The 24,065-nt window shown below is 40.9% G+C and overlaps 1 protein-coding gene across 3 annotated transcripts; it reads right to left on the bottom strand.

Moving 5' to 3' along the window:
- Nucleotides 1–28: 28 nt before the first annotated feature.
- trappc12 (trafficking protein particle complex subunit 12) lies at nt 29–24,065 on the bottom strand. Of its 3 annotated transcripts, none has more exons than XM_058398475.1 (12): nt 23,939–24,065; nt 21,230–22,447; nt 19,834–19,950; nt 13,167–13,280; nt 11,802–11,940; nt 8,978–9,090; nt 8,825–8,897; nt 6,343–6,416; nt 3,771–3,869; nt 3,160–3,263; nt 2,984–3,071; nt 29–1,626 (listed from the first exon to the last, which is right to left on the bottom strand). In XM_058398475.1, exons 2-12 carry the CDS (start codon nt 22,436–22,438, stop codon nt 1,384–1,386), a joined length of 2,373 nt encoding a protein of 790 aa, XP_058254458.1. In that variant the 5' UTR covers nt 22,439–22,447; nt 23,939–24,065; the 3' UTR covers nt 29–1,383. The 3 variants fall into 3 exon arrangements, with proteins under 3 accessions (XP_058254458.1, XP_058254460.1, XP_058254459.1); XM_058398477.1 differs by having other exon boundaries at nt 23,945–24,019; XM_058398476.1 differs by having other exon boundaries at nt 23,864–23,985.

Below are 24,065 nucleotides of genomic sequence, written 5' to 3'. Positions count from 1 at the left end.
TACAGTGCTGCTCTTTACAGATGAGTACTTCAAAATCAGCTGGGCTTTATTTAGATCCGTGTAAGAAAAGTACAGTACGGTGCAGTCGAGAGACACGCGGTACACACAAATTCTTTATATATTGTGTGTTAGCAGACTGGTTGCGATCTAATAAAAGGCTTATCTGGAAGTTTCTCAGAAGTATTACAGTGCAAACATCATCGATGAACTCAATAAATACAGTGAAGTTTGTACTGTCCATGTCCTGTGTTTTAGTTGCCCGGAATCCTAACTGACTAGTCTAAATGCGGCAGCTAAGCTACACTAATAACTTGGTGAATTGAGTATATTCCCAGGGAAAAAATAGCTCTCTTATCCTCTTTTGAATCACAATGATGAGATCAATGGCCAAGAGCCATGAGATCTCTCTCCTGTCAATCACAGGCATCTGTGAGCTTATGTGTGTGGGAAAATGGAAGAGTGCTACGCTGCCCTGTACCGCAGCATGTGCAGTTGTTTGAGAAGAGGCAGATGGCTGGTTTCATGTGTCTCAGAGAAAGAATGTGTAAGCTTTCACCCTCCTTGGTTGGTAGCAGTCATATAACTGGAGTGGGTGGGAATTGGCTAAGAGAATTGGGGAGAAAATGGGGCAAAAAAATACCCTCACCAGTTGTTGAGCTGTGGTGTTCATAAAAGATATTGTTGGTGTTTAGCTAGTGTCTTTCATTTCTCCCAATATGTTTAAAGCTTGAAAAATGACTGATCGTTGTCATAGCAGGAGTGTAACAGCTTGATGAATTCTTTTTGCAGGGTTTCATTTCAATATTTCTATATTATGAGGATATTACTCAATCAGATCATATTCTTCTGGCGATGTATAGAAGTGTGTCAGGTGGTGGGATAGGAATCAAGTAGCTTTTTTTTCTGGTTGCTGAACATATCTGTATTCTATGAGTAAAAATAAAACCTGTAGTTTTGGAGTTGTGCACCCCTGAATGTGTGTGTGTGTGTGTGTTTTGTAATTTTAATTGATTTGTTTTTAGAAAATGTTTGTAATGCTGTATACCTCTCCTTTAAATATGCTAAATATTTACATCAGTCTTTTCTTTCCCCCACTGAATTTATACTCTCTCTCTATTTACATTCTCTTGCAACCTGATAGCACCGAAACATTGCTTTAAGAGTTTCAAATGCATCACCTGCCTTAGTGTGAATACACAGGTCATTTCAGGTCAGCTGTGAATTTGGTCACACATAATATCTCAAAGTCTTCTTAAAAAAAAAAAAAAAAATCTGCATGGATAATAGACCTGTGGCATGTTAAGCCCAAGCTTGTTAAACGAGCTCATGTCACATCACGTAGCAGTGACACAGTGATCTAATGCACTCTTGGATGGTTATGGGTTACACCAGTTTGAGGCACTGCGTGTTGAAGCTGTCGCCCTCTCGCGCGGCCACAGCCTCCAGCAGAGCCTGTTTCTTCTGCGTGCTCCGTGATGATTCCAGCTCGTACATGGTGGTCAGGTTGAAGAGCACACTTTCATGCAAGTAGAGTGCAGGGTCCTGCTGCACCAGACTCTCCAGCTGACCCAGGGACTCCTTCAGGCGGCCCAAATAAAGTAAGCACACTGCTGCGTTGTTGTTCGCCTGCAGAATCAAATGAGAGATTGAATGAGAGTTCATTCAAATCTATAACCTCTAACAATGCCTATATTACGGTATGCGTTCATCATATTTTATAAGGTGTGACACATCTGGCAATCTTGCCATTACTGTATAATTCAGATCTCCTCATCACAACATACTAACAAGAGATTAGAGTTAAATGAGATGGGATATGCTGTTCATGAAAAGATATGACTCGTTTAGGACAATTACATTTGTAGCCTACTAGAAGAAATTAAATTTTAGTGTCTTTCATAAAAGACTATTACTAGAAAATGCAAAATCACCCCAGAATTTGGCTTCCTTCATCGTTCCTTTCTCTTACCCTCACTCAGTCATTCTTTGTACTTACTGTAAGATTGACCACAAGCAGGAGTTATTATACTAGAGTTGCCACTATATACATCATGATTGAATATGATTTATTTGGTATAAGCATGATCTAAACAAACTACACTGATCAGGCATAAAATTATGATCACTGTCAGGCGCCGTGAATAACACTGATTATCTCCTCATCATGGCACCTGTTAGTGGGTGGGATATATTAGGCAGGAAGTGAGCATTTTGTCCTCAAAGTTGATGTGTTAGAAGCAGGAAAAATGGGCAAGTGTAAGGATTTGAGCAAGTTTAATGAAGGGCCAAATTGTGATGGCTAGACGACTGGATCAGAGCATCTCCAAAACTGCAGCTCTTGTGGTGTGTTCGCGGTCTGCAGTGGTCAGAATCGATCAAAAATGGTCCAATGAAGGAACAGTGGTGAACCGGCGACAGGGTCATAAGTGGCCAAGGTACATGGGGAGCGAAGGATAGCCCGTGTGATCCGATCCAACAGACGATCTACTGTTGCTCAAATTGCTGAAGAAATTAATGCTGGTTCTGATAGAAAGGTGTCAGAAAACACAGTGCATGATGGGTCAGGGCTGTTTCGGAAGCAAAAGAGAGACCAACACAATATTAGGCAGGTGGTCATAATGTTATGCCTGATCAGTGCATGCGCACATGGTGTAGGAGAATCAGTGAATGTAGGATAAATTGGATTCAATAAAACTTTTAACATTTTAAAAAAAGCTTTAATGATCTCATCTAAAACCATTCAAACCAGCCCTGTGTACTGAAGTCGGGGGGCGCAGACGAGCACAGACTAATACAACAGCACAAGGCCGCTCTGTTAGAGTGCTACTTCACATTACTGTCACAGTGTGTGCTCGGTCCTGACAATGTGGCACTTTAACAATAAAGACAAAGTATTTTTTTTTCAGTGAAGTCTTGGAAAATGAAAGTCAATACCAGTCAGAAGCCTGGCCTGATAATAACAGAAAAAATCTACAGTATTTACCACAGGATTGTTGGGATCAATTTTCAAGACGCCGGAGAAACACGTGTGGGCGTCTGCATAATTATTCTGGCTCAGGTACACAAATGCCCTTTAAAAAAAAGAGAGAGAAGGAGAAACGAGTGTGAACAAGTCTGAAAGACACAAAATAAACCACACTCACTGTTATGCTGCATCACCTGTTCATTAATATAGCGGTGTCATGAGTTGGTCCTTTTCCCTTTTCCGGACCGGCTTTCTCTACTTCCTGGAAATACTTCTCTGCAGTTTTGATGTCTCCAATCTTGCAACAGAATCAAAAACACACTGAGCGCACAGATCGTTCAGACGTTTTCAGAATGCTGGAGCACATGATGAGGTTTTCTAACATTCACAGCTTTTTAGAACACCTAACATTCAAGGTTTTTGTGGTAAATCACAAGAAAACAACCTACAAGAATGATCTGTTAATTGTTAGCTGTAGATTATATGGAGCACTTGCTCCCAAAAACTCCCTAAATGAGCTGTTTCAATAGATTTGATGCCATATTCAAACTAGCACATTAATATAAATCTGATTTGCTGTTCAGTCAGTACTACTGTCACAGCTCTTATTATAGAAAACGAATGACTAATCAGATCTGAGAACTGTGGCTTAAGTATGAATATGCCAAATTAAAGAAGTACTATAATCATTCACTACTGCAGCCTAGTGCCTGTGCAGGTGAGTCTTAATGTCTTATGTCAGTGTTCATAACTGAAATGACCAGGGAAGCCTTGCAGAGACAGCAGATGTTTTGCCTCCTCTCACCTGTAGGAAGATGCGTCCTATTCCACTCAACAGCTGCACTCTCTGCTGTGGCTCATACTGGATGATGGAGAGATACGTCTCAACAGCCAGCACATAGTCCTGTGTGTGTGAGAAGGGGGACAGTGAGAAGAAAACGTGAGAGCAGCAAACACGAAGCAGATGTTTAGCATTACATCAAAATACATAGAAATCTAAAAAGATATCTTCAGCCAGCAGATGGCACTGTAGCACTGCACTTCAGTGTTCGCTCCTCTTAAGACAGATGAAATAAGCTAAGCGTAATACACAGATCCGGTTTTAACAGACATGGTTTTGGGGATATTTCTCCTGCTGAAAACAAGGCTGCATTTTCTGAACCTTACTGGGCCAACAGTCATGAGAATGGCGATGACTTTCTGGATTGGAGGAATGATGCATTGCTTGAGAGAAGGCCTTTTGCTTGTGACCCAATATCCTACTGAAAGCGCATGTCTAGACGGTGGGACTGTGGATAGCGGTCAACCGGGTCAAGCAAACAAACGAAACGCCTCTCACTTTTATTAAAGTCTAGATAGGGGGGAGTTAGGGTACACGTACAAGACCTTGATTTATCAGACCTCTTCCTAACCCTCTGCACTTCAAGGATCACCTTTTATCAAATCTGAAGTAGCCAAGCAACTGTATACCAATATAAATAATTTGAAGCAAAAACAAACCTACACAATCCCAAACTACACTTAGTTATTGGAAATGATAAGACAAAGGTAAAATATGGCGAGACAAAAATAAATAAATAAAAAAAAAAAAAAAAAAAAAAAAATATCCAACATGTCTTGGAGGAATCGGTGTTGCTCGTGGGCATAACATCATACAATATATAACACCTACAAGCATTTTAAAGAATTTTTAATACTCAGAGGTGTACACAATGATTTCTGGGGAAATTCAGCAGAAGCTAGCAATTTTAAAACTCAAAATCCAACCAAATACAGCTCCTGTCTCCAGTGTTTCCTCCTAAGCTCTGCCTCAAATGCTATAAGAATGCTTGACTGAAAAACAAGTGGAAATATGTTTTAATCTTGAACACATATTTTACTGCCATCTTCCTGAATGTAGAATTACTTTTGCCTGAGCCCAAATTTAATGATCATCATTAATAGAGATTGTTGGGATGATGCACACGGCCCTATATATTTCATATATCACACAGCTATTTTAAACTTATTAAATCTAAACTATGGAGCAAATATAGGAATACATCAATACCATTGTTTTCAGACTGAGTATGAGTTCATGCACTTGATCGATATTGATACAGAAACGAGTAACATAATTTAGAGTTAATCAGTCGGGGCATCACAGAAGAGTTTATTTATATTTTTGTACATATTAGTTGCTGCAATGTGCTGCTAGCAATTAACTTCCTGGCATTCATATGATGCTAAATTACAACGTTTACAGTACACCGATCAGGCACATCATTATGACCACCTGCTTAATATTGTGTTGGTCCCCTTTTGCTGCCAAAACAGCCCTGCCCTGTCATGCACTGTATATTCTGACACCTTTCTATCAGAACCAGCATTAACTTCTTCACCAATCTGTTGGATCGGATCACACGGGCCAGCCTTCACTCCCCACGTGCATCAATGAACCTGGGCCGCCCATGACCTTGTCGCCGGTTCACCACTGTTCCTTAATGGGACCACTTCTGATAGATACTGACCACTGCAGACCGGGAACACCCAACAAAGGCTGCAGTTTTGGAGATGCTCTGATCCAGTCGTCTAGCCATCACAATTTGGCCCTTCGTCAATCTCGCTCAAATCCTTACTCTTGTCCATTTTTCCTGCTTCTTACTTTTCTGGACAAAATGTTCACTTGCTGCATAATATATCCCACCCACTAACAGGAGCCATGATGAGGAGATCATCAGTGTTATTCACTTCACCTGTCACTGCTCATAATGTTATGCCTGATCGGTGTATATCTTTATACCTCACAAGAGTGTGAGAGGAGCTGACCTGAGAACATTGTGAAGCATCAGTAAGTGTGTCATTAAAAAGCAGTGCATGGTTCCATAAATTGCACCTTGACTCTCATAGACTAAAGTTCTCTGTATAGACTAAAGTTCAGTGAAAAGAATGAAAGTATGCCTGTCTCAACGCTCGCCGAAGTGAAGTGCTCTAACGTACAACTTCATTCCATGCCACTTTCCTGCTCCACAGGACAACTCGCAGCACCTTGGGCATATTTTTAATGACCATGCTTACCGATACATCTCTGCACACTCATTATAACACTGTGTTTTATTAGGCTGTTCTTATTGGCTGCTGTAGTAGTACGGTTTGCAGGCTGTGCTTTGATTGCCATTATTAAGTGTTAAATACTTTTATGATGTTCCGTCTGTCGTTTCAGGCAACAATGTACACTAAAAATATGGATGCTGGTATCTCAGCATTTATAGCTAAGTGTATCCATGTTTTCTCATGCTGTGCAACACTGCAGTTATACACATGGCATATGTAGCGCTCATATAAGTGGAACTACGGTAGTGCATCTCTGCAGCAGCTCTCTCCCACCGCCCACATACCTTCATCATTAGCAGACAGTTTGCCATGGAGTACATCACCCGGCACAGACGTGACCTCCACAGCTGAATAGAGGCTGGGAAAGAGAGAGATAAAAACAGAGACACAGAGAGAGAGAGAGAGAGAGAGAGAGAGAGAGATTGAGAAAACAGGCTAACCAATTGCACACCAATTTCCCTCCTCCCCCTCAGCATCACACCCTTTCCCCTGTCCAAACCATCAATTATTCTTCAGCGAGAGGGAATTATGAATTATGAGGGAAAGACACTGCGACAATCACATTCATTCCTCCCTCCGGCTGACTGTAGGCACCATCAGTGAGCGTGTCTGTTCTCTTATAATTTCTGTATGTGTGTGTTGCAGCTTTTTGCTTGTGTTCATCAACAGAGAGCTGCAGCTACACAGCATCTGGTGACATCAAACGACTACAGTGAGATACAGAGAAATGAGGCTACCATCTTAGCCTGCTATCTGTGTGCGGCTGAAATGAGAAAAGCTACACAAGATGAAAGAAAGAACAGAGAGTGTTGCTAATGAGCTGTTCAGAATGACTGACAGTGCATTTTCGGGCTGTAACAAATAGCTCTCGTTGGATGATTTGTTTGAAGAAGAGAAAAGGAATAATAAGAATTGAGAAAATTATAGACAAAATCTAGTTCAAATACTGAAATCATTACACTGTTCTCTCTTATTGGACGAGTTAAAAAACGCTGTCCCATTTCTAGTGAATAACACAAAGTTCCACAACACAAAGGTGCCAACATTGCTAACAAGAAAATCCTAGGAGGCATAGAGGGGGAAAAAAAAAAAATCTTACCACGGAAAAACTGTGTATGCTGGTGGATATGATGGATAGGATATTTTATATATATATTTTTAGATGTGTACCAAGGAACAGAAAGAAACAAGAAGGCAAAAGTCAAATGTTACCATGACTTAATCACCAACTTGTCCATTTGTTTTGCCACAGCTCTGCTTCCAGACTTGTTTTCTATTGGCTCAGAACACAGAGCTCCATTAATTCATAATGAAAGATTTAGATGATTTGAGGTGAAAGTAAGTGCTTCCAGAAACATATATGCATCTTTCATGCACCATGTCCTTTCCCTTTCAGTGAATTGCATTATCAGCAGTGTGGATGTTCCCTGTGTATGTTCTAAATAAGCAGAAAAGTGTTATTTTCATGAAAGTTTAGCAAGCTGGAAGTTAAAAGAAATAGTCTCTCACACTATCCTACTTTGAGCTGCAGGTTTAACAGATACAGCAAAAGCACCAGAAGGATTTGGAATCATAACCTCACTTCTTGTTGTTGTCAAATCTTCTCTCTCGGCATTGTTTTTATAAATTGACTTTGGCCTATGGAAAGAGCTTCCCAAACTCTCAGAGCTTGCACTTAGATCTTTAACCGCAGGCTCTGACCAGAGGGCTACTGGTCATGTGCTGAGAGGCCAGCATTATTGCTGAGCTGCCATGCTTTATTCCAAGCTCAGGAGTAAGGTTGAGGGCAGCAGATGGAGGGCAGAGATGGCATGAAGCTACTGGGCTGTCAGCACTCAGCAGCTTCTCTAGAGACACAAGTGTGTCTGATGGGAAGCCTAATACACTCTTCAGCAGGAACACAGGCGATAGGAGGGCTATAAAGGAGGAGGCAAGCACAAGTGGGCCGTCCATGTGGGAACTGGCATCACACACTCCGGTCCACTCCATACGCTCTGCGTATACACACATTTGTCTTTATTCGCCACGGATGTCACTGAAACTCTGAGTGTGATAGTCAAGTGAATGTGGGATTTATAGAGGTGTCAGCTTTGTGCCCTGATACTGAGACAAACCAGGAAAAAGCACCCCAGACTGATGCTCCATACTGTAATCCTACCATTTAAGTAAATACAGACTTACAGATTTACATATTTCCAATTCTTCTTCATTAAACTCTGCAATATTTCATTTATTTCTTAATTTCCAAGCTGTTTTGAGCTTCAATGAAGAGTACAGTAACAGGATCCTAACTTTAGAGAAACACGTGTTAATAAAAAGCAGACCTGCAGTATCAAAATGTGGCAATGTATACATTTCTACTGTCTACAAGTCTGATGCATTTTAGAGCAAATCCATGTAAGCATTGCCAAGATCACAAATAATTTACATTTAAATAGAGACTAGAAATAGTGCAGGATCTTACATTTAAATATTCAAGATATTAAGTATTTACTTTCTTTATTTTAAATATTTAACATTTCTAAACCTTCTGATTATTTCTCATTTTAAATGGGGGGAAAACATCCCAGATTTTCAGTGTGGTCTCAGACTTTTGGACCCCACCTTATATGTACTCCAGTTCCTGTTTTTTAGTGGACAATTAGTATTGCTTTTGCTTGTACAACACAAGGTCATATCTTAGTTAAACTGCACAATGCATAAAAGTTAAAAGAGCACTCAACAGATGATCTATTATTTGACTGCGCGCTCATTTGAATGCTGCACCTTGTCTGTTTTCCTGTGTGAGAGTCATCATGCTCCCGTCCTCAGCCAGTCCTTCCTCCAGGTTAGCCAGGATCTGTTTACAGAACACACCAGTTTCAGAGCAGGGTAATTACAGCACACACATTGTGATCGGAAAGTTCTGGACTCACTCACTTTCTGACAGATGCTTCTCATGCTATGCAGGCGGTCCAGCGACTCCTGGGGCTTGTTTAAGTACTGAGGCAGTTCAGCATGCAGCACACGCATGGAGAATGGCACCATCGAACCTGAACGACCACAAACAGAGCACAGTCAAGTAAAGTACTAACACACGAAAGACTTCCATGGATCCCTTTTACCTAAAGATGCATGGTATTGCCTCCTCCTACCATACTTATGTGTTTTGTGTTAATTTAAAATAAATGGCAATGTTTTTTTTTTTTTTTTATTATAATACAATATCTATATTCACACAAATGTGTCATAATTACAAATTACATATTAAGTCTGGCTTGGACTGTATTGATACATTCATACAATACATACACCAAGTTTTCCATTCAGCCATACACAAAATACACTTCAACGCTGTTAAAGATGAAGTGATATCAGTGCAACAAAGGTGGAAAATAAAATCTGTATGTCATATTAAACAACAGGGTGCCTGAAAAGTCAGGAACCAGCAGGAATATAATGAGCTAAGAAAAAGGTGTAAAATGGAGTACATGTAGAGCACATAATGTAATAAATACAAAATTAAAAATGTGTAATTTTACTCTCATTGGCATCTGACCTTTCAGACACTCTGTATTTTTAGGCCATTAAAACAGGTATGTATTGAGACTGGGATCCTGTGAGACCAAACAAAATCAAATGAGAGGAGTGGGTGGATTTGACTCTAATGATGAGCAGCCAGTCAGATACGTAGTTTGCAGAAGGTCAAGCTGATTAAAATGTGTGTGTATTGGGTGTGGTGTGCCGCATGAGACATGTTTACGGCAAATGTTGGGATTTACTGATCTGTTAATTCGTTCATTTCTAACTTGTTTATCAAGCTCAGGGTCACAGTCTATACAGAATACAACAGCAACTGAAGTTTCCTGGAGGTACAAACACACTCAACCTTTCAAAAAAGAAAAAGAAAAACCCAAGACAACTCATTCCCAATTAAACCTGTGAACAGGGGCAGTGTACAGGGGTCAGCATGGGCACCCTGACTGGTCTTCGGCTATGCAGCCCCATACACAACAAACTGTGATGCACCGTGTATTCTGACACCTTTCTAGCAGAACCAGCATTAACTTCTTCAGCAATTTGATCAACAGTACCTCTTCTGCTGGATCGGATCACACGGGCCAGCCTTCACTCCCCATGTGCACCAATGAGCCTTGGCCGCCCATGACCCTGTCTCCAGTTCACCACTGTTCCTTCCTTGGACCACTTTTGATAGATACTGACCACTGCAGACCGGGAACACCCCACAAGATCTGCAGTTTTGGAGATGCTCTGATCCAGTCATCTAGCCATCACAATTTGGCCCTTTGTCACACTCGCTCAAATCCTTACTCTTGCTGCTTCCAACACATCAACACTGAGGACAAAATGTTCACTTGCTGCCTAATATATCCCACCCACTAACAGGTGCCATGATGAGGAGATAATCAGTGTTATTCATGTCACCCGTCACTGCTCATAATGTTATGCCTGATCGGTGCATGTATATATTCCTATTTATTGTCATGCAACACCTGTGAACTTATGCAATACCTTTCAGATTTGAGAATTCAATCACACTATAGTGTAAGAATGTGATCATTTTCCATTAACACAAAAGAAAAAAATACTTTCCCAGCTTAATCTTATGCAGATGCACAAAGAACATTTAGCCTGCTTCCTTTATTGTCCATTCTGGTTTGTTGCTGCTTTTTTTTCCCTAAGCTATGACCTGTCTAATCAAAATCCCCCAACAATATATGTATTATGTGCATGTTAACTAGTCTATACAGCTTCTAACAGAAACACACGAGCATTCTGCCTGATAGACTTGAGTGCTTGATTTGTATAATGCAGACTTCTACCAGATCAGAACTGGAATAAAAATACCATAATAACAAACAATATATATTGCAGTGTGTTTAAAAAGACTAAATAATAAACTATACTTAATGAACAAATTAACATGTCACAATCAAATAAAGTGAAAACATATGATTGGGGGAAACTGATAAAGAACAATATCCAAGGCTTAATCTAACCCAATCAGACAAGCAAAGCCAAAAATCTGTGATTGCTTATAAGATACGGATAATTAATCCTTAATTACTTTCACCTCTTGCTTTCCCCAATTTTCTTCTTTCTCTATCTCTCCATCCAGTTGTGTGGCTGGATTTGATCAGGCGGCTCTCTGACATGATTAATGGCTGTGCTGACTGCTTGCCTCTTTAGACGAGTCAGTGACACAGTGTCCAGCGCTGCTGTGGACAGCCCTACGCTTCTCTACACGGTAACTGTTTCTATAAAACTAAAATACACTAGTAAAAATGAGAATGTGTATTATCTTTGATTAGACTCATTTTATTTGAAAGAAAAGTCACACACAAAGCTGTCTTTTTCCTCTGGATTTCTATTGTGCTAATCAGTGAAGTGTAACCTTGAAAGCAGAAAAAAAAAATAATACAAACACTAATGCACAAAGAGACTAAATGGCCTGTGGCTATGACAAAACTCAATTCAGTTCCTGTATTATGCATGTCTTACATGCATACCTTCAAACACATTATAATTCCATTAATGTCTCTTTCACGCTTTGCCTCCGTCGGTTAAAAAGGCTTTCAAAGCCTCCTCTGCACTTCAGTGTGAGCAAACTGCTCAAGCCATTCTTTCAATAAATGGGCACTCTTATCTGGGATTTGCTTTTGAACAACGTCTTAATTCTCCCTTTTCTCTGCTTTTATTGTTAAGTTCAAAAAAAGATGCAGTCAGTCAGTAAAGATACTACCTCGTCTTCCAGGGTACACCGTAGGGTAGTACTCATAGTACAGGTCCGGCTGGTCCAGATTACCAAACGGCTCAAACTCCAGCTCGGCATTTTGGAAAAGGCTGAGCTTCACCAACAGAGCCAGACGCACAAACCATAACTGCAAGAAAAAGTACAAACAAACAAACCAAAAAAAAAACACACACACATAGGATTTGTTAAAAACTGAAAACATTACTCATGATGATTATTGAAGTTCTAGCACCTTTCCTTAATAAAATGTGCAGCTCAAGAATCCTTATAGATCCAAAAGGAGAAAGAACAAACAGAGATGGTGCATCAAAGTTAGACATATCTAAACACTTAATTGAACTCATTATGCTAATGTGCTTTCTGTAGCCTATAGGGCTAAAACGTTCATAATGAAAGTCAGTAGCTTTCCATTATCACAGAGAGAGTCAGCAGAGTGGAACGTATGCGTGCCACTGGAGGTCAGACATCAGAGAGGTGGAATGCTTTGATAGAGCTGACACGGCAGGGTTTCTGTGTGTGTGTGTGTGTGTGAGCCAGGCTTGAGATATGAGCTACTGTACTACTTCAAAAACAATCCACAACTTATAGCAGAACTGAAACACAGCCAGTCGACTAATGTGTGTTTTGTGCACTTCCCTCCGGTTTCTCCCCGATTTGACCAATTCCCACCACCAGCCAGCTCACGGATATGCATGAGTTGCTATTGTTGCTGTGATTGGCAAGTAAGAGAGAGAATGTCATCCCTCCTACCCAGACATGGCAATTTTGCTGGTTTGGCTCCTTCTCACTGAGGCACTGTGCATTCTTTTTCTGTTCTCACACGTGCAATAAACAGCATTTAAGATGCATTAACAGTATAATTAATATAAACAACAGGCTACACTGAGTACTACATACTAACTGGGTGGTGTGATGTTATCACCTAAACATTGACCATACCAGCGTTTATTCCTCCAATACCTCTGCAGTTTTCCAACACAATCTTTTTTGTGTATTAAGAATAATGAATAATGCTTTTAGTCTGTTTACAGTTTCATGTAATGTGGAATGTTTGTGAAATATAGGTTAGTTGGTCAATAAATACTTAATTAATACATAACAATATGCAACACGATACAAATATATACTAAGTAATATTTTGTATGAATTCTTGGCTTCTGAATTCTGTAATTTACTGTAAACAGAAAAAAGCAGACATTTTCCCTCCAGTTTTAGTAACAAAGCCACAACACTGGCAGTGCTTAATGCTGCTAAAACCTTTAGTAAGTGATTATTCCACAGGGTCTCCAATCTGCTTGCAGCATGTGTTGTGCTGTGCCTGTATATCCCAGGGGCCCGTGGAGCCGTGCTCACCTGCAGCGTGTCAGTGGTATGGGTACTCGGTTGGCCGCTCTTGCCGTAGCCTTGGCCGTGAGCCGTCAGCAGTCTGCCAGTCAGATCCACAGCTGCCCTCCAGTTTTTTGTGCCCTGATTGGGAAGACGTGACAGAGAAATGAAGGCATTATTTCGTCTCATGCTCATAACGGACAAGCTGATGTTTCTTATGTGATTAACAATACTGTGCCTATGACGTATACACTTGCTATACTTTCAAGCACAGGCTTTACTAGATCAGTGCTGTCGAGGAGAACGACATTATAGAAACAAAACTATCAATTTCTATTACATTTCCAGTGTCTCAGACTACAGTGTTCCTCCCTCCAACCTCACAGTCTGCATTTAATGCTCCTTTTTCGCTTATTCTTTCCCATCTCATGTATATTCTTCCCGCATCCCTCCGAGCCCTGAGATTTGTGTCCTGCTCAGCCTCTCCCTGTGCCTCCTCCTCTAACGTGTCTCTCTGGTTCTCTCTACAGCCCTGGTGCCTTTAAATCTTCATTAGGGTGGGAAATGAAGCTGAAAACGACTGGCAGGGAAACGGGTGAAAGCAGCTGCAGCCGCTGAGACAGAACATAAAAAAGTCAAGGCAAGTGGAAATGGGGGTCCATTATGATGTACTGCAAATTCAGGGGTTGCAAGGTACTCACAAAATAGATAAAATAAAACATTTGTTTTATGCTTTGCGTCAAAAGGACACAAATATGATACTGCCGTACACTGTATTAAAATGCACCGACAAACATATTTGGGATACAGAGAAGAGAATATACAATGTACAAACTTACTATTCTAATAAAGGTACACTCAGCATTTCATATTCATTAGGATGGTGATCTCTTTGGGAGTAGTGGTCTAGGTATAGTCAGCCTTTGTGCACTGCAAGTTTTTTTATTCATATTTGCCCTGGTGGATATTTAGTTTTAACATTTTATTTGGTGTGACATTTAAATGTAATGTGTCTGCACCATGGTTGCAATGTCATAACTATAACATTAGCTCCTCATTCTCATTCCCACTGCCTTCTGCACTACACACATTGGCTGAGATGTGATCTGATAAATTAGCACAAATTCTTATTAGTTTTTTTTTTTTTTAAATAAGGACCATTGAGGTATGTAGAACTTGTGATGAAGCAGAGCACAAAGCCAATACATAACTCTCCAGCTAGCTCAATGCACAGGCACCTTGGGACTGACAGAAAATGAAGACACTAAGCCAGACTCGAGAGTTTTCCAAGCTGAAACATTGGCCAACAACCTGCTGACTTTTTATTAGCTGTTGAAAGACTACCAAGCAGTGTAGGAAATCAGCAAGACGCAAGCCATGTTAAGCAATCTGACCGTGAAACCAGAATCACACAAAAGGACATAGTTGAGGAGATCAGTGAGCTTATACAGTGAGGACATCCACTATGAGGATTTAGGCAAACCCATGAATTGAAAATAATAAGCAAGTAGCTTGTGTTGGTTGAAAGAACAAAATAACAGTCTGGTGCAAACCATTTGGGGCTTCCAGATACTGAGAGAGAGAGAGAGAGAGAGAGAGAGAGAGAGAGACAGAAGCTGGGCAGAAGAGAGGAATAAAGAACAACACGATGACTGCCCTTTCTATCAGGAAGACAGGAGAAGGGAGTGAAGCAAACAAACTCGGCAGCCTTGATGTATTTCTCTGTAGGCTCTGGTGCTCACACTCCCTCTCGAGATGAGATGGATGGCAGGTGCTCGGAGTTTAGCCATGCTGTAATTGAAACACTCTTCACATTCTGTATTAGTGACTCTCAACCCTTAGGCACTCTCAACCTGCTCTGGATTAGTCTTATTATCATGGGCTCTTCACAGGAAGAGGCTTTGAATTGCCAATGCAGTTCATGTTTGTACTGCCACCACATTAGACATGGAAAAAATTGAAATCTATATATTACACAACGACATATTGCACGGCATTCTGGGAAAACCTATGTTGGATGTCGTTGCAGCTGAATTCTGAGCAAAATATAACGCCTTCCTAAGCCGCCACACATTTGCAATATAATAATAATAATATATATATTTTTTTAATTACGCACACACTCACACACCCAGTTACTATGGACAATTTAGAGTTGACAATCAACCTACAACAGTCGTCTTTGTACTCGGGGAAGAACGACAGCAATGCCATCTGTGGCCTAAACAAATATGGCCGTGCTTTCGGTGCAGGAGGAAAGTCACACTCTCTGACCCCTTGTCAATCACAGAGACAGTGACCAATCACAGATTTCTCGAAGACGGCAAAGAGGTCGATCTTCCATGTGTGTTGCAAAGATCGCTGACTTCACGTGTCTTGACAATTTAAGATGAGCGATATAAGTGAAAGTGTTGGACCACTCCAAACACCAACCTGACCCTTGATGGAACATTTGTTTTCCTACATTCCACAGTTCTCTATAGCAGACTGTTGATATAGTAGGTCCACCTCATGCATAGTTTATGGACTGAATCGATCATAGCATAAGATTAAAGCTAGCTAGCTGATAAAATGTCTATACTGTTCTGAGTGCTGTTGTTTCTCCTGTAAATTAATTTCTGGTTATTCTCCTCAGAAGACTACTAAAAATCCTGGCTTCTTGTAAATATCAAACCACAAAAAAAAAACCCACAACAGCACAACAGTGTACAGTGCTACTTGTACAGAAATAGAGTGACCCACTGTGCCGCAATATACCTTTTGAAGGTAAGATTAATATCTTTTCTGGACAAACCCTGCATCAGGTAGATCGACACAGAATTCAAAAATGAAAGTGTCTTATTTCCTGCCTCACAGCCTGGAACTGTTCGATTAAAACCGCTGTGTTCTTTCATAATGAAGTTGGGCCTCATGGGGAAAAGCCTCAATGACTAGACTTTGACAATTCCAACTACAGCGGAACTAATAATGGTTCTAAAAAAAAAAAAAAAAAAAAAAACCCTACAGCATCTGCAACGCAGACTCGCATCCACCTGCTGACTTCTTTTTAGAAAACATGACTCCCCGATGCCTAAGTGCAATTCACACTGCCCTCGACTGAACCCACACTTCATCGTTCTGCTTCAGAGATTCAGGATGTCTACACTCCAAAACACAAAGAGTGGAGGAGATGACTGTGCTGTTTGAGAAGAGAGAGAGAGGGGAAAAAAAGGGCTTTTTTTCCTCAGTGCAGGCTATTAAGAGTGAGTTAAGAACATTACAAAGAATCATCAGGCTACTCTGCAAATGAGGTTGAGCACCGGATCAAAACAGGTGATTTTGTTAAATAGTGCAGCTCCTTCATTGAACACAAGAATAAAGAAACGGATAAATGCACACCGTTACCATCAGCTTTTCCCGATGCACTAAACCAAGAACCTAGTGATGACAAATTAAATAAAAGATAACATTAAAAACCCCTGTTAAGTCAATAAACAAAATGATGGGAAAATGAATGTATTTATGCTAGTTTTTTATTGAGTCTGTGCCATAAAAATCAAGAGATTTTTTGTAGCTTCAATGTTTATGCAGCCTGAGAGAAAGAAATTGCACAATTGAGATGACAAAAAAACACATCAACCTCATTAGTTTCTGTTGGCACCAATTCTAAGCTTCTACCAGACACCATTAACGTGGAATCCAAACCAAAAGAATAAAAAGGAAGGAAGGAAGGAAGGAAGGACTGATGGATGGAAAGACGAAATTAAGGAGGGAGAAAGGATTGAAGGAAGGAAGGAAGGAAGGATGGATGGATGGATGGATGGATAAAAGAAGGACAGCAGGAAAGAGGAAGAACAGAAAGACAGATAGGAGGAAAGCACAATGGATAGAAGAGAGGATGAGAGTATTGGCTATGAAAAGAAGGTTGAACAGAAAGAAGGAGGGGAGGAAGAAATTCAGTAGCTGATTATCCGGGTTAGGGCTGTGATGAGAGGATTCACATTTAGGGCCACCACTGTATTCTTCCTGTGTCTCATTCAAAACATGTGACTTGTCTGTTGAACCACTCAAAAAAGGAAAGTAGACAACAAAGCATAGCATCTTTGACTTATCGCTGTAAACAAATCATAAAGTAGTTGTTCCGATTAAGTCATGTTAGTTGTTTACCCAAACCTTTGCAAGCAGAGAATTTAATGTAATGGGACCTTCACAAATTGCAGCTGAATGCCCCTAGTTTACAGCATTATTGTAGTGAGAGTAGACTAATTTTAAGTAACCGAAGGCAAGGCACGATTTTGGGAATTCCATTTCTCTTTAACAATACTGGTTTACTCTTTATCACAGCAATCCTCTTCACATTCTTGCTTGCTTCTCTCTGGCACCATGCTGAGACACAATAGTGACAATTACAGGAGCCCTATCGCAGGCCTAACACACATACACACAGACACACACACACTGCAGCATGAGTCACCCATGGAAGCTCTGCTGCAGTCAGTCTGGTCTGTTCTGCCTCTGGGAAGAGAATCCACGATCTCCACAAGCACCAGAACAAACATGAGCAACCAGACATGTGGAACTGTCATCTGGATTCACACATCAGCTCCTAGCAAAGACTGCTTTGCAAGGGGGAAAAAAAATTTTTTTTTTCTATATTTATATACATGCTGTGTGCTTATATAAGTGCGTCATTGGTGCTGAGGAGTGTAGGAGGCTTCACAGTTACAGAGGCTGAAAGACTAGAGTAGAAAGAGGGAGGGAGATAGAGAGCGAGAGAGAGAGAGCGAGAGAGAGAGAGTGAGCGATGCATTAGGTTAGCTGTAACCCAGTCACTTTTCTTTAAGGCTGTTCCGGATAATATAATACACTGTAGTATATCAAATAATAATCTAGTCATTGGTAAGTTTATTGTTTGTAAATCATGATGTTACATGCTGAAATTTGATCGCTGGAACTCGATTTTGATCACTCAATCAAAGCTCAATAGGCTTTTCCTCCATGCGCATGAGAAAAATCTTCATCTAAAAGCAATCAAGTGTCAAAACGAAGCTTTTGGTACAAGCGCACAAATCTACAGTGAGTAGAAGTCAATTTAAAAATAAGTAAATAAATGATACCCTCACTAGCCAACATGTATACACGTTCCTATTCTAACTCAGTTGTGGTCATGAAAATCCAGGTGTATATATATATATATATATACACACACACACACACACTTTATATATAGCCTACAATTGCAAAGTTATCCCTGTTCCTTTGAACAGACTGTACTGTATTGCATAATTTATATCCCTGGGGGAAAAACAGCAAACTGTTTTGTTTCACAGGCTAAGAATGCCTATGTGTTGACTTGCAGCACACCTAATAGCAGGTGAAAGCCATTTCAGAGTTTAATTGAAATTCATTTATTATTTGCAAATGTAGAGGTAACCAGAATCTAAACAGCTCTAAAGTACAGGTCTTTTAAAACATAAAACAATCATTTGTATATTTGACCAGCGCTGTACTGGCTCTGAACCTGTCCCTCGGTAAACAAAGATCTTTTTCAGTGCTAACACTTTCAGCATGTTGAAGTAAAAGCCTGTGCCCTGCAATGTCCTGAGCAAAGCAAATAACAAAATAAGTCTCCCACTTGCAACGTTTTGAGCTGAGCCTATAAAACGGGGGATAGCTGGGATTAACTCAAACTGCCCCACTGGGGATGCTGGAGGGAGCGGCACATCAGCAGAAGCGGCTCTCTACTAACTCTCTTACCCTGAATACACACACACACACACACACTGGACTTACACAGTGTTTTGTGTATGTTTGTCTGTTGTTCAAGGGCATGGGCACAGTGGGGAAGGCTGAACAGTTCTGACCTGCTCGTGTGTGTCTGACAGTTTTGCTTGAAAGCAGCTCAGTGATGCAGTGAGATAAACCCCTTAGGCTACAGATGGGAATACAACCTACATCTCTCTGTCTCTCTGTCTCTGTCTCTCTCTCTCTCACTCACACACACAGCAACATTTTCCAGGCACCATATCAGCACAAAACGTTGCGTTATGTTCACAGGACTAACAAAGGTTCTTTCTCGTATTCACCATGTAGCCCCCTAGTGGACTACGATGGTACTGCATGATGGAGCATGGCAGCAAGAGCTAGTTATTTTGTCCATATTAATTAAAGATGTGTGGGTTTTTGTGCTTCTACCCACATATGGGTGTGAATGTCAGGTGTCCTATGCTATGTCAGGTGGCTATGCAGTCAAATGTGTAGTAACTTATTCTAGCTAGCAAGCGTCAAATATTCTCAGAGTTAGTTAAGAAAATGTTTTTCTCAGCTCATTAAAGTAACTGAATTTGCAGAGGTAAACTAGATCTTCTATTTTCACAGGCATTGTCAGATCCGGTCTATGCCTTTGCCTTTCTTTCATCTCCTCCATAAACCTCAGTGCAAAATGATGGCACTTATCACTCTCCAGAAGTGTTTCTTCTTCCATTTCTACCAACTGTGAAGACGCCATTTTCAAAAATGCAGTGTGCTTCACAATCTACAGGCTAGTTATGGATAGTTATACCTAGGTTGCTGCCTGTAATTTTGCAAAGGATGAGCCAAATGCACTTTTAAAACAATCTTGCTGAATATATATACACTGCAAGAAGTGTCACTTGCTAAGGCTTTCCAAAAACTGCAACTGGAAGCAAAGAAAGATACTGGAAGGATGACTCACGATCAGCTGCTTGAGACCCAAGAAGTTCTGCTCCACTGAGTTAGCGGTGAGAACTTGCCTCTTCGTCGCTGCCTGGTCTCCAAGGAAACGCAGCATCAGGTCCTTCACTGCGTCACCCTGCAACATACGGAGTGCGAGTATTACACTCTCTACTTTCTTACACGCTAAATAGTTCCTATGCTGATGTAATCGATGCAAATATCCACATTAATCATCCACAAACATTCACGCAGCTTTACAGAACGCTTGTTAGAAACGCTAGTCAAATAGCTGGAAGGAACTGGAATGAAATGGGTTTAACTAAAATTATATTACACAAGTTTATTATTGTGGATTCTAATAATAAGCAATGGTGAATTCTCTTTTCTGATTGGTCAGTAGGCATTGATCAATCTTCCATAACAGCAGCTCTGACTTTCATTCACATGTTTATATAAATGCACTCGTTGTAAAATGATAGCATTTCTATAGTAACAGGACATTCACATGGATTGGAGCACTCTCACCGTAATTAAAGATTACTAATAACCCCATTAAAAATGTGTGTAATTACTGATATGGTGAATCATTCTAAAAAGGAGATTGTATTGTATTAACATTTTTGGAAGGAGTCTCCAGTGTCAGAGCTTTGGGATAAAGCTGAGCTATTTAAGTTTTCTGACATCTTTAGGATAAAGGAGATTGAACATTATGGTTCCTCAGAACAAGTTGCTCTTATAATGTGCAAGAGAAAGGAGGTATTCATACTGGCAGTTTAGTCTGAAACAGAGCAGGGTTTGCACGAAAATTTGGTAATGTGAAAGCTCTCTTGTGGACCGGGAACCGAACCCGAAACTACATGTAGGAGGTGGTGTGAGTTCGGTTGCACTGGAACTATGCCACGATTCCTGTAAACATGAACGTCGGCAGGAAGCAAAGTAACCTGCACATGTGTTTTGGTCAATGATGACATCATGTGATGCACACAGACACCATAGCACATTAAGCATCATAATATATTATATATTTATATATATATATATATATATATATATATATATATATATATGGGTCACAGGGAACAATCATACTCAGATTTGGATGACAGCAAACACGTCCAGGGTGAAACCTCTTGGCATTAGAGAACGACTGTTTATAGTTGCTATATCATAAAACAGAATGTGTCACAGATTTTAAATAAATGGGTAAAAATTATGGTGTTTCATTAGTGTTGGCAAATTGTTGAGCTATAAAAGGAATAGAACACTTTGTGATGCTTAGCGCACTCTTGAAACACACCAGGCTGGAACAGCACATCCTGAAGTGTTTTATTCCTCATCTATAAAATAAAAGCTAAAATAGAGCTGCATTCTTCCCCTCCTAATCAGCAGAGCAACCAAACCCAAAAGCCACTGACCTGCAAATTGTCAAACTTGAGCCCAGGCATGGATAGCCTCTCCCTGTCTACATGCACAGGATTGACCTGCTGTGTGGCCACAGAGATCAGCACTCTCCTGGTGTCCTCAGAGGGAAGCCAGGCGTCATATCGCCTGTCCACCTCACTCATACTCAGAGCACTCGCAAATGGATCATCGCTGCCTGAGAATACCACTTGAAGCTTGTTAATGTTCACTACAGGCTCTGCAGGGCCAGGCATGGGCCTCGGTGTACTCTCGTGCGGAGTGAAGAAAGTACTGGTTGTGCCTCCGTCTTGAAGAAGGCTGCTTGAGCCTGAGGAAAGCTGACGCTCAGGATGGGCTGGGGACTTGGGCGTCTCTGCATTTGGATTGCTAACCGAGATGAATGATGAGGATGTTGTGAAGGAGTCGAAGAAGTCTGAGGCTGGGTTAACGTTGCCGTTATCAGTGAAGAATTTACTGAGGCTGGGACTGGGCTGAGACACCAGAGGCGCTAGTTTATTGGGAGTTTCATTATGGCCAGTTGTAAAGCTTGGGGATTTCACCAAAGTTGGCTGAAATCCATCAGGCACCAGGGACTGTGCTTTGTTCTGCATGCCTTGACTGAAAATAGTGCACACTGGAATGGGCTCGTCCTTAATCACCTGCTTGGCTACTTCAAGCTCTGTTTCCTCAGCTTTGGGGCTGCCCGGAGCAGGCGATATGCATGTAACAGCCTGCTTTGTGCTGTCCTTATCACTGTCCTCTGTCTTCTCCTTTTCAGCTAAAGCCTGAGACGTTTCAGTATCATCGGGTATGACCTGTTCAGGTCCAGGCTCCTCGTCCTTCTCCTCTATAGCTTCATTCTCTTTGTCTTCTTCAAGCTCTTTGGAGTCAAGGGACACCTTGTCATCTGTTTGCTCCAGCAGAGAGTCAATAGGGACATCTTCCTCTTCGCTGTTGGGGGAATCTGAGATCATGACGCTCTCCATCATCTGATCGTTCAGCTTATCTGTGACACTCCCAGACGCGGCACTGTCATCCTGAGGGGAAATGAACGCTTCTACATCCAGGTCAATGCTTTCCTCTTGAAAGAGAGCATCTGTAGTGCTGGGGTGGCTGCTCATAGTGGCTGCGGCTGTATCTACGTGGACTGAGGGTTCGTCTTTCTCTAGACAGGATAGGTTTAGAGTCGAAGGCCTTTGAGCTGCATCCTCACCATTATCCATGGCTTTCGCCTGTCATTTAAACACAGTGTGAAATATGATCAGTGTTCCGGATATTTAAAATGATAGCAATATAATATTATTACAGTTTACACTTTCACAACACAGGTCATACAGAAGCATTAGTAGTATTTTCAGTCTGTCTTGTTACAGTTTGCACAAAACCTCACAAAGTTTCCTTAAACAGTTCTTATTCATCCTTAATTTTTTTTACTTTCTGCGAGGTCAATACCGCAACATCTATTATGACTATTTAAACTTTAATCAAGCTGCATTTGTATTATTATGTATTATTTGCATTATTAGAAAACACCATTGGCCTGGATTTATATTATTTACTTAACCAGGCAACATGTACTGTTTACTAAATTAATATATTTCTAAAATTAGGTAAGCAACCAAGCTCTTTACCTAAAGAAATAACTACCTTTGATTTTACCTTAAAATTAAAAGGTCAGTTTGCATACACTATATTGCCAAAGGTTTTGGGACGTTTGCCTTTACATGCACATGAATGTAAGACAAAGTTGGCCCGCCCTTTGCAGCTATAATAGCTTCTCTTCTGGGAAAGTTTTCCACAAGGATTAGGAGTGTGTTTATGGGAATTTTTGACCATTCCTCTAGAAGCACATTTGTGAGGTCAGGCACTGATGTCGGACGAGAAGGCCTGGCTCTAAGTCTCTGCTCTAATTCATCCCAAAGATGTTCTATCAGGCTGAGGTCAGGACGGTCAAGTTCCTCCACACCAAACTAACTCATGGACCTTGCTTTGTGCACTGGTGTATCACAGTCATGTTGGAACAGAAAGGGGTCATCCCTAACTGTTCCTACAAAGATGGGAGCATGAAATTGTCCAAAATGTCTTGGTATGCTGAAGCATTAAGAGTTCCTTTCACTGGAACTAAGGGGTCAAGCCCAACACCTGAATTCAATCATATGGAGGGGTGTCCCAAAACTTTTGGAAATATAATGTAGCTAAAACTAGCTAGCGGTGAAAACAGGGTTGTAATCCCGAATATTCATTTATTATACACCTAGTTCCTCTAAAAAACATAATGCCATGTCCTACACTGTGCACTTTCATAAGGAGATATTTGGGATGGAGCCGAGCTAGGACACTGGCAGTTACATAGCTAAGTATTTAGCTGTTAAAGTTACCTAGCTAGGCAGCATAACACACACACACACACACACACACACACACACACACACGTGTTTGTATGTATCACACAGCTCACTAAGTAGGCTGTAAAGAGCTCCATGTCATTCCCTACACTATAGACTTTCCTGAGTAATTCAGAACGGATCCATTTCTGCTTCACTTCTATCAGCAGGCTAAATAGCCGGCTAGCTAGGTAATGACGAACCTTATCTTTGTTCAATTTCTTCCACCCAAATAAATAAACAAACATTGCTAAAGAAACTCACATCATTGCACAGGAACAACCTTGAACATTTGGCACGCTTTAAACAGAGCTAGTTACTAAAAACAAACACCATTACCTTTACCTCTGTCCGCTGTCACTAACCGAACTGACTCTCACTGCGCATGCGCACCGCTGTCACGTGCACGTCAACGCCGCACACAGGCGACGGCGAGTAAACACACGCATGCGCCGAAGACAACGGC

The sequence above is a fragment of the Hemibagrus wyckioides genome, linkage group LG09 (assembly GCF_019097595.1).
Source record: "Hemibagrus wyckioides isolate EC202008001 linkage group LG09, SWU_Hwy_1.0, whole genome shotgun sequence".
Taxonomy (NCBI): domain Eukaryota; kingdom Metazoa; phylum Chordata; class Actinopteri; order Siluriformes; family Bagridae; genus Hemibagrus; species Hemibagrus wyckioides.
The sequence above is the reverse complement of the archived record's forward strand: the minus strand, read 5'-3'. Positions and strand labels throughout refer to the sequence as shown.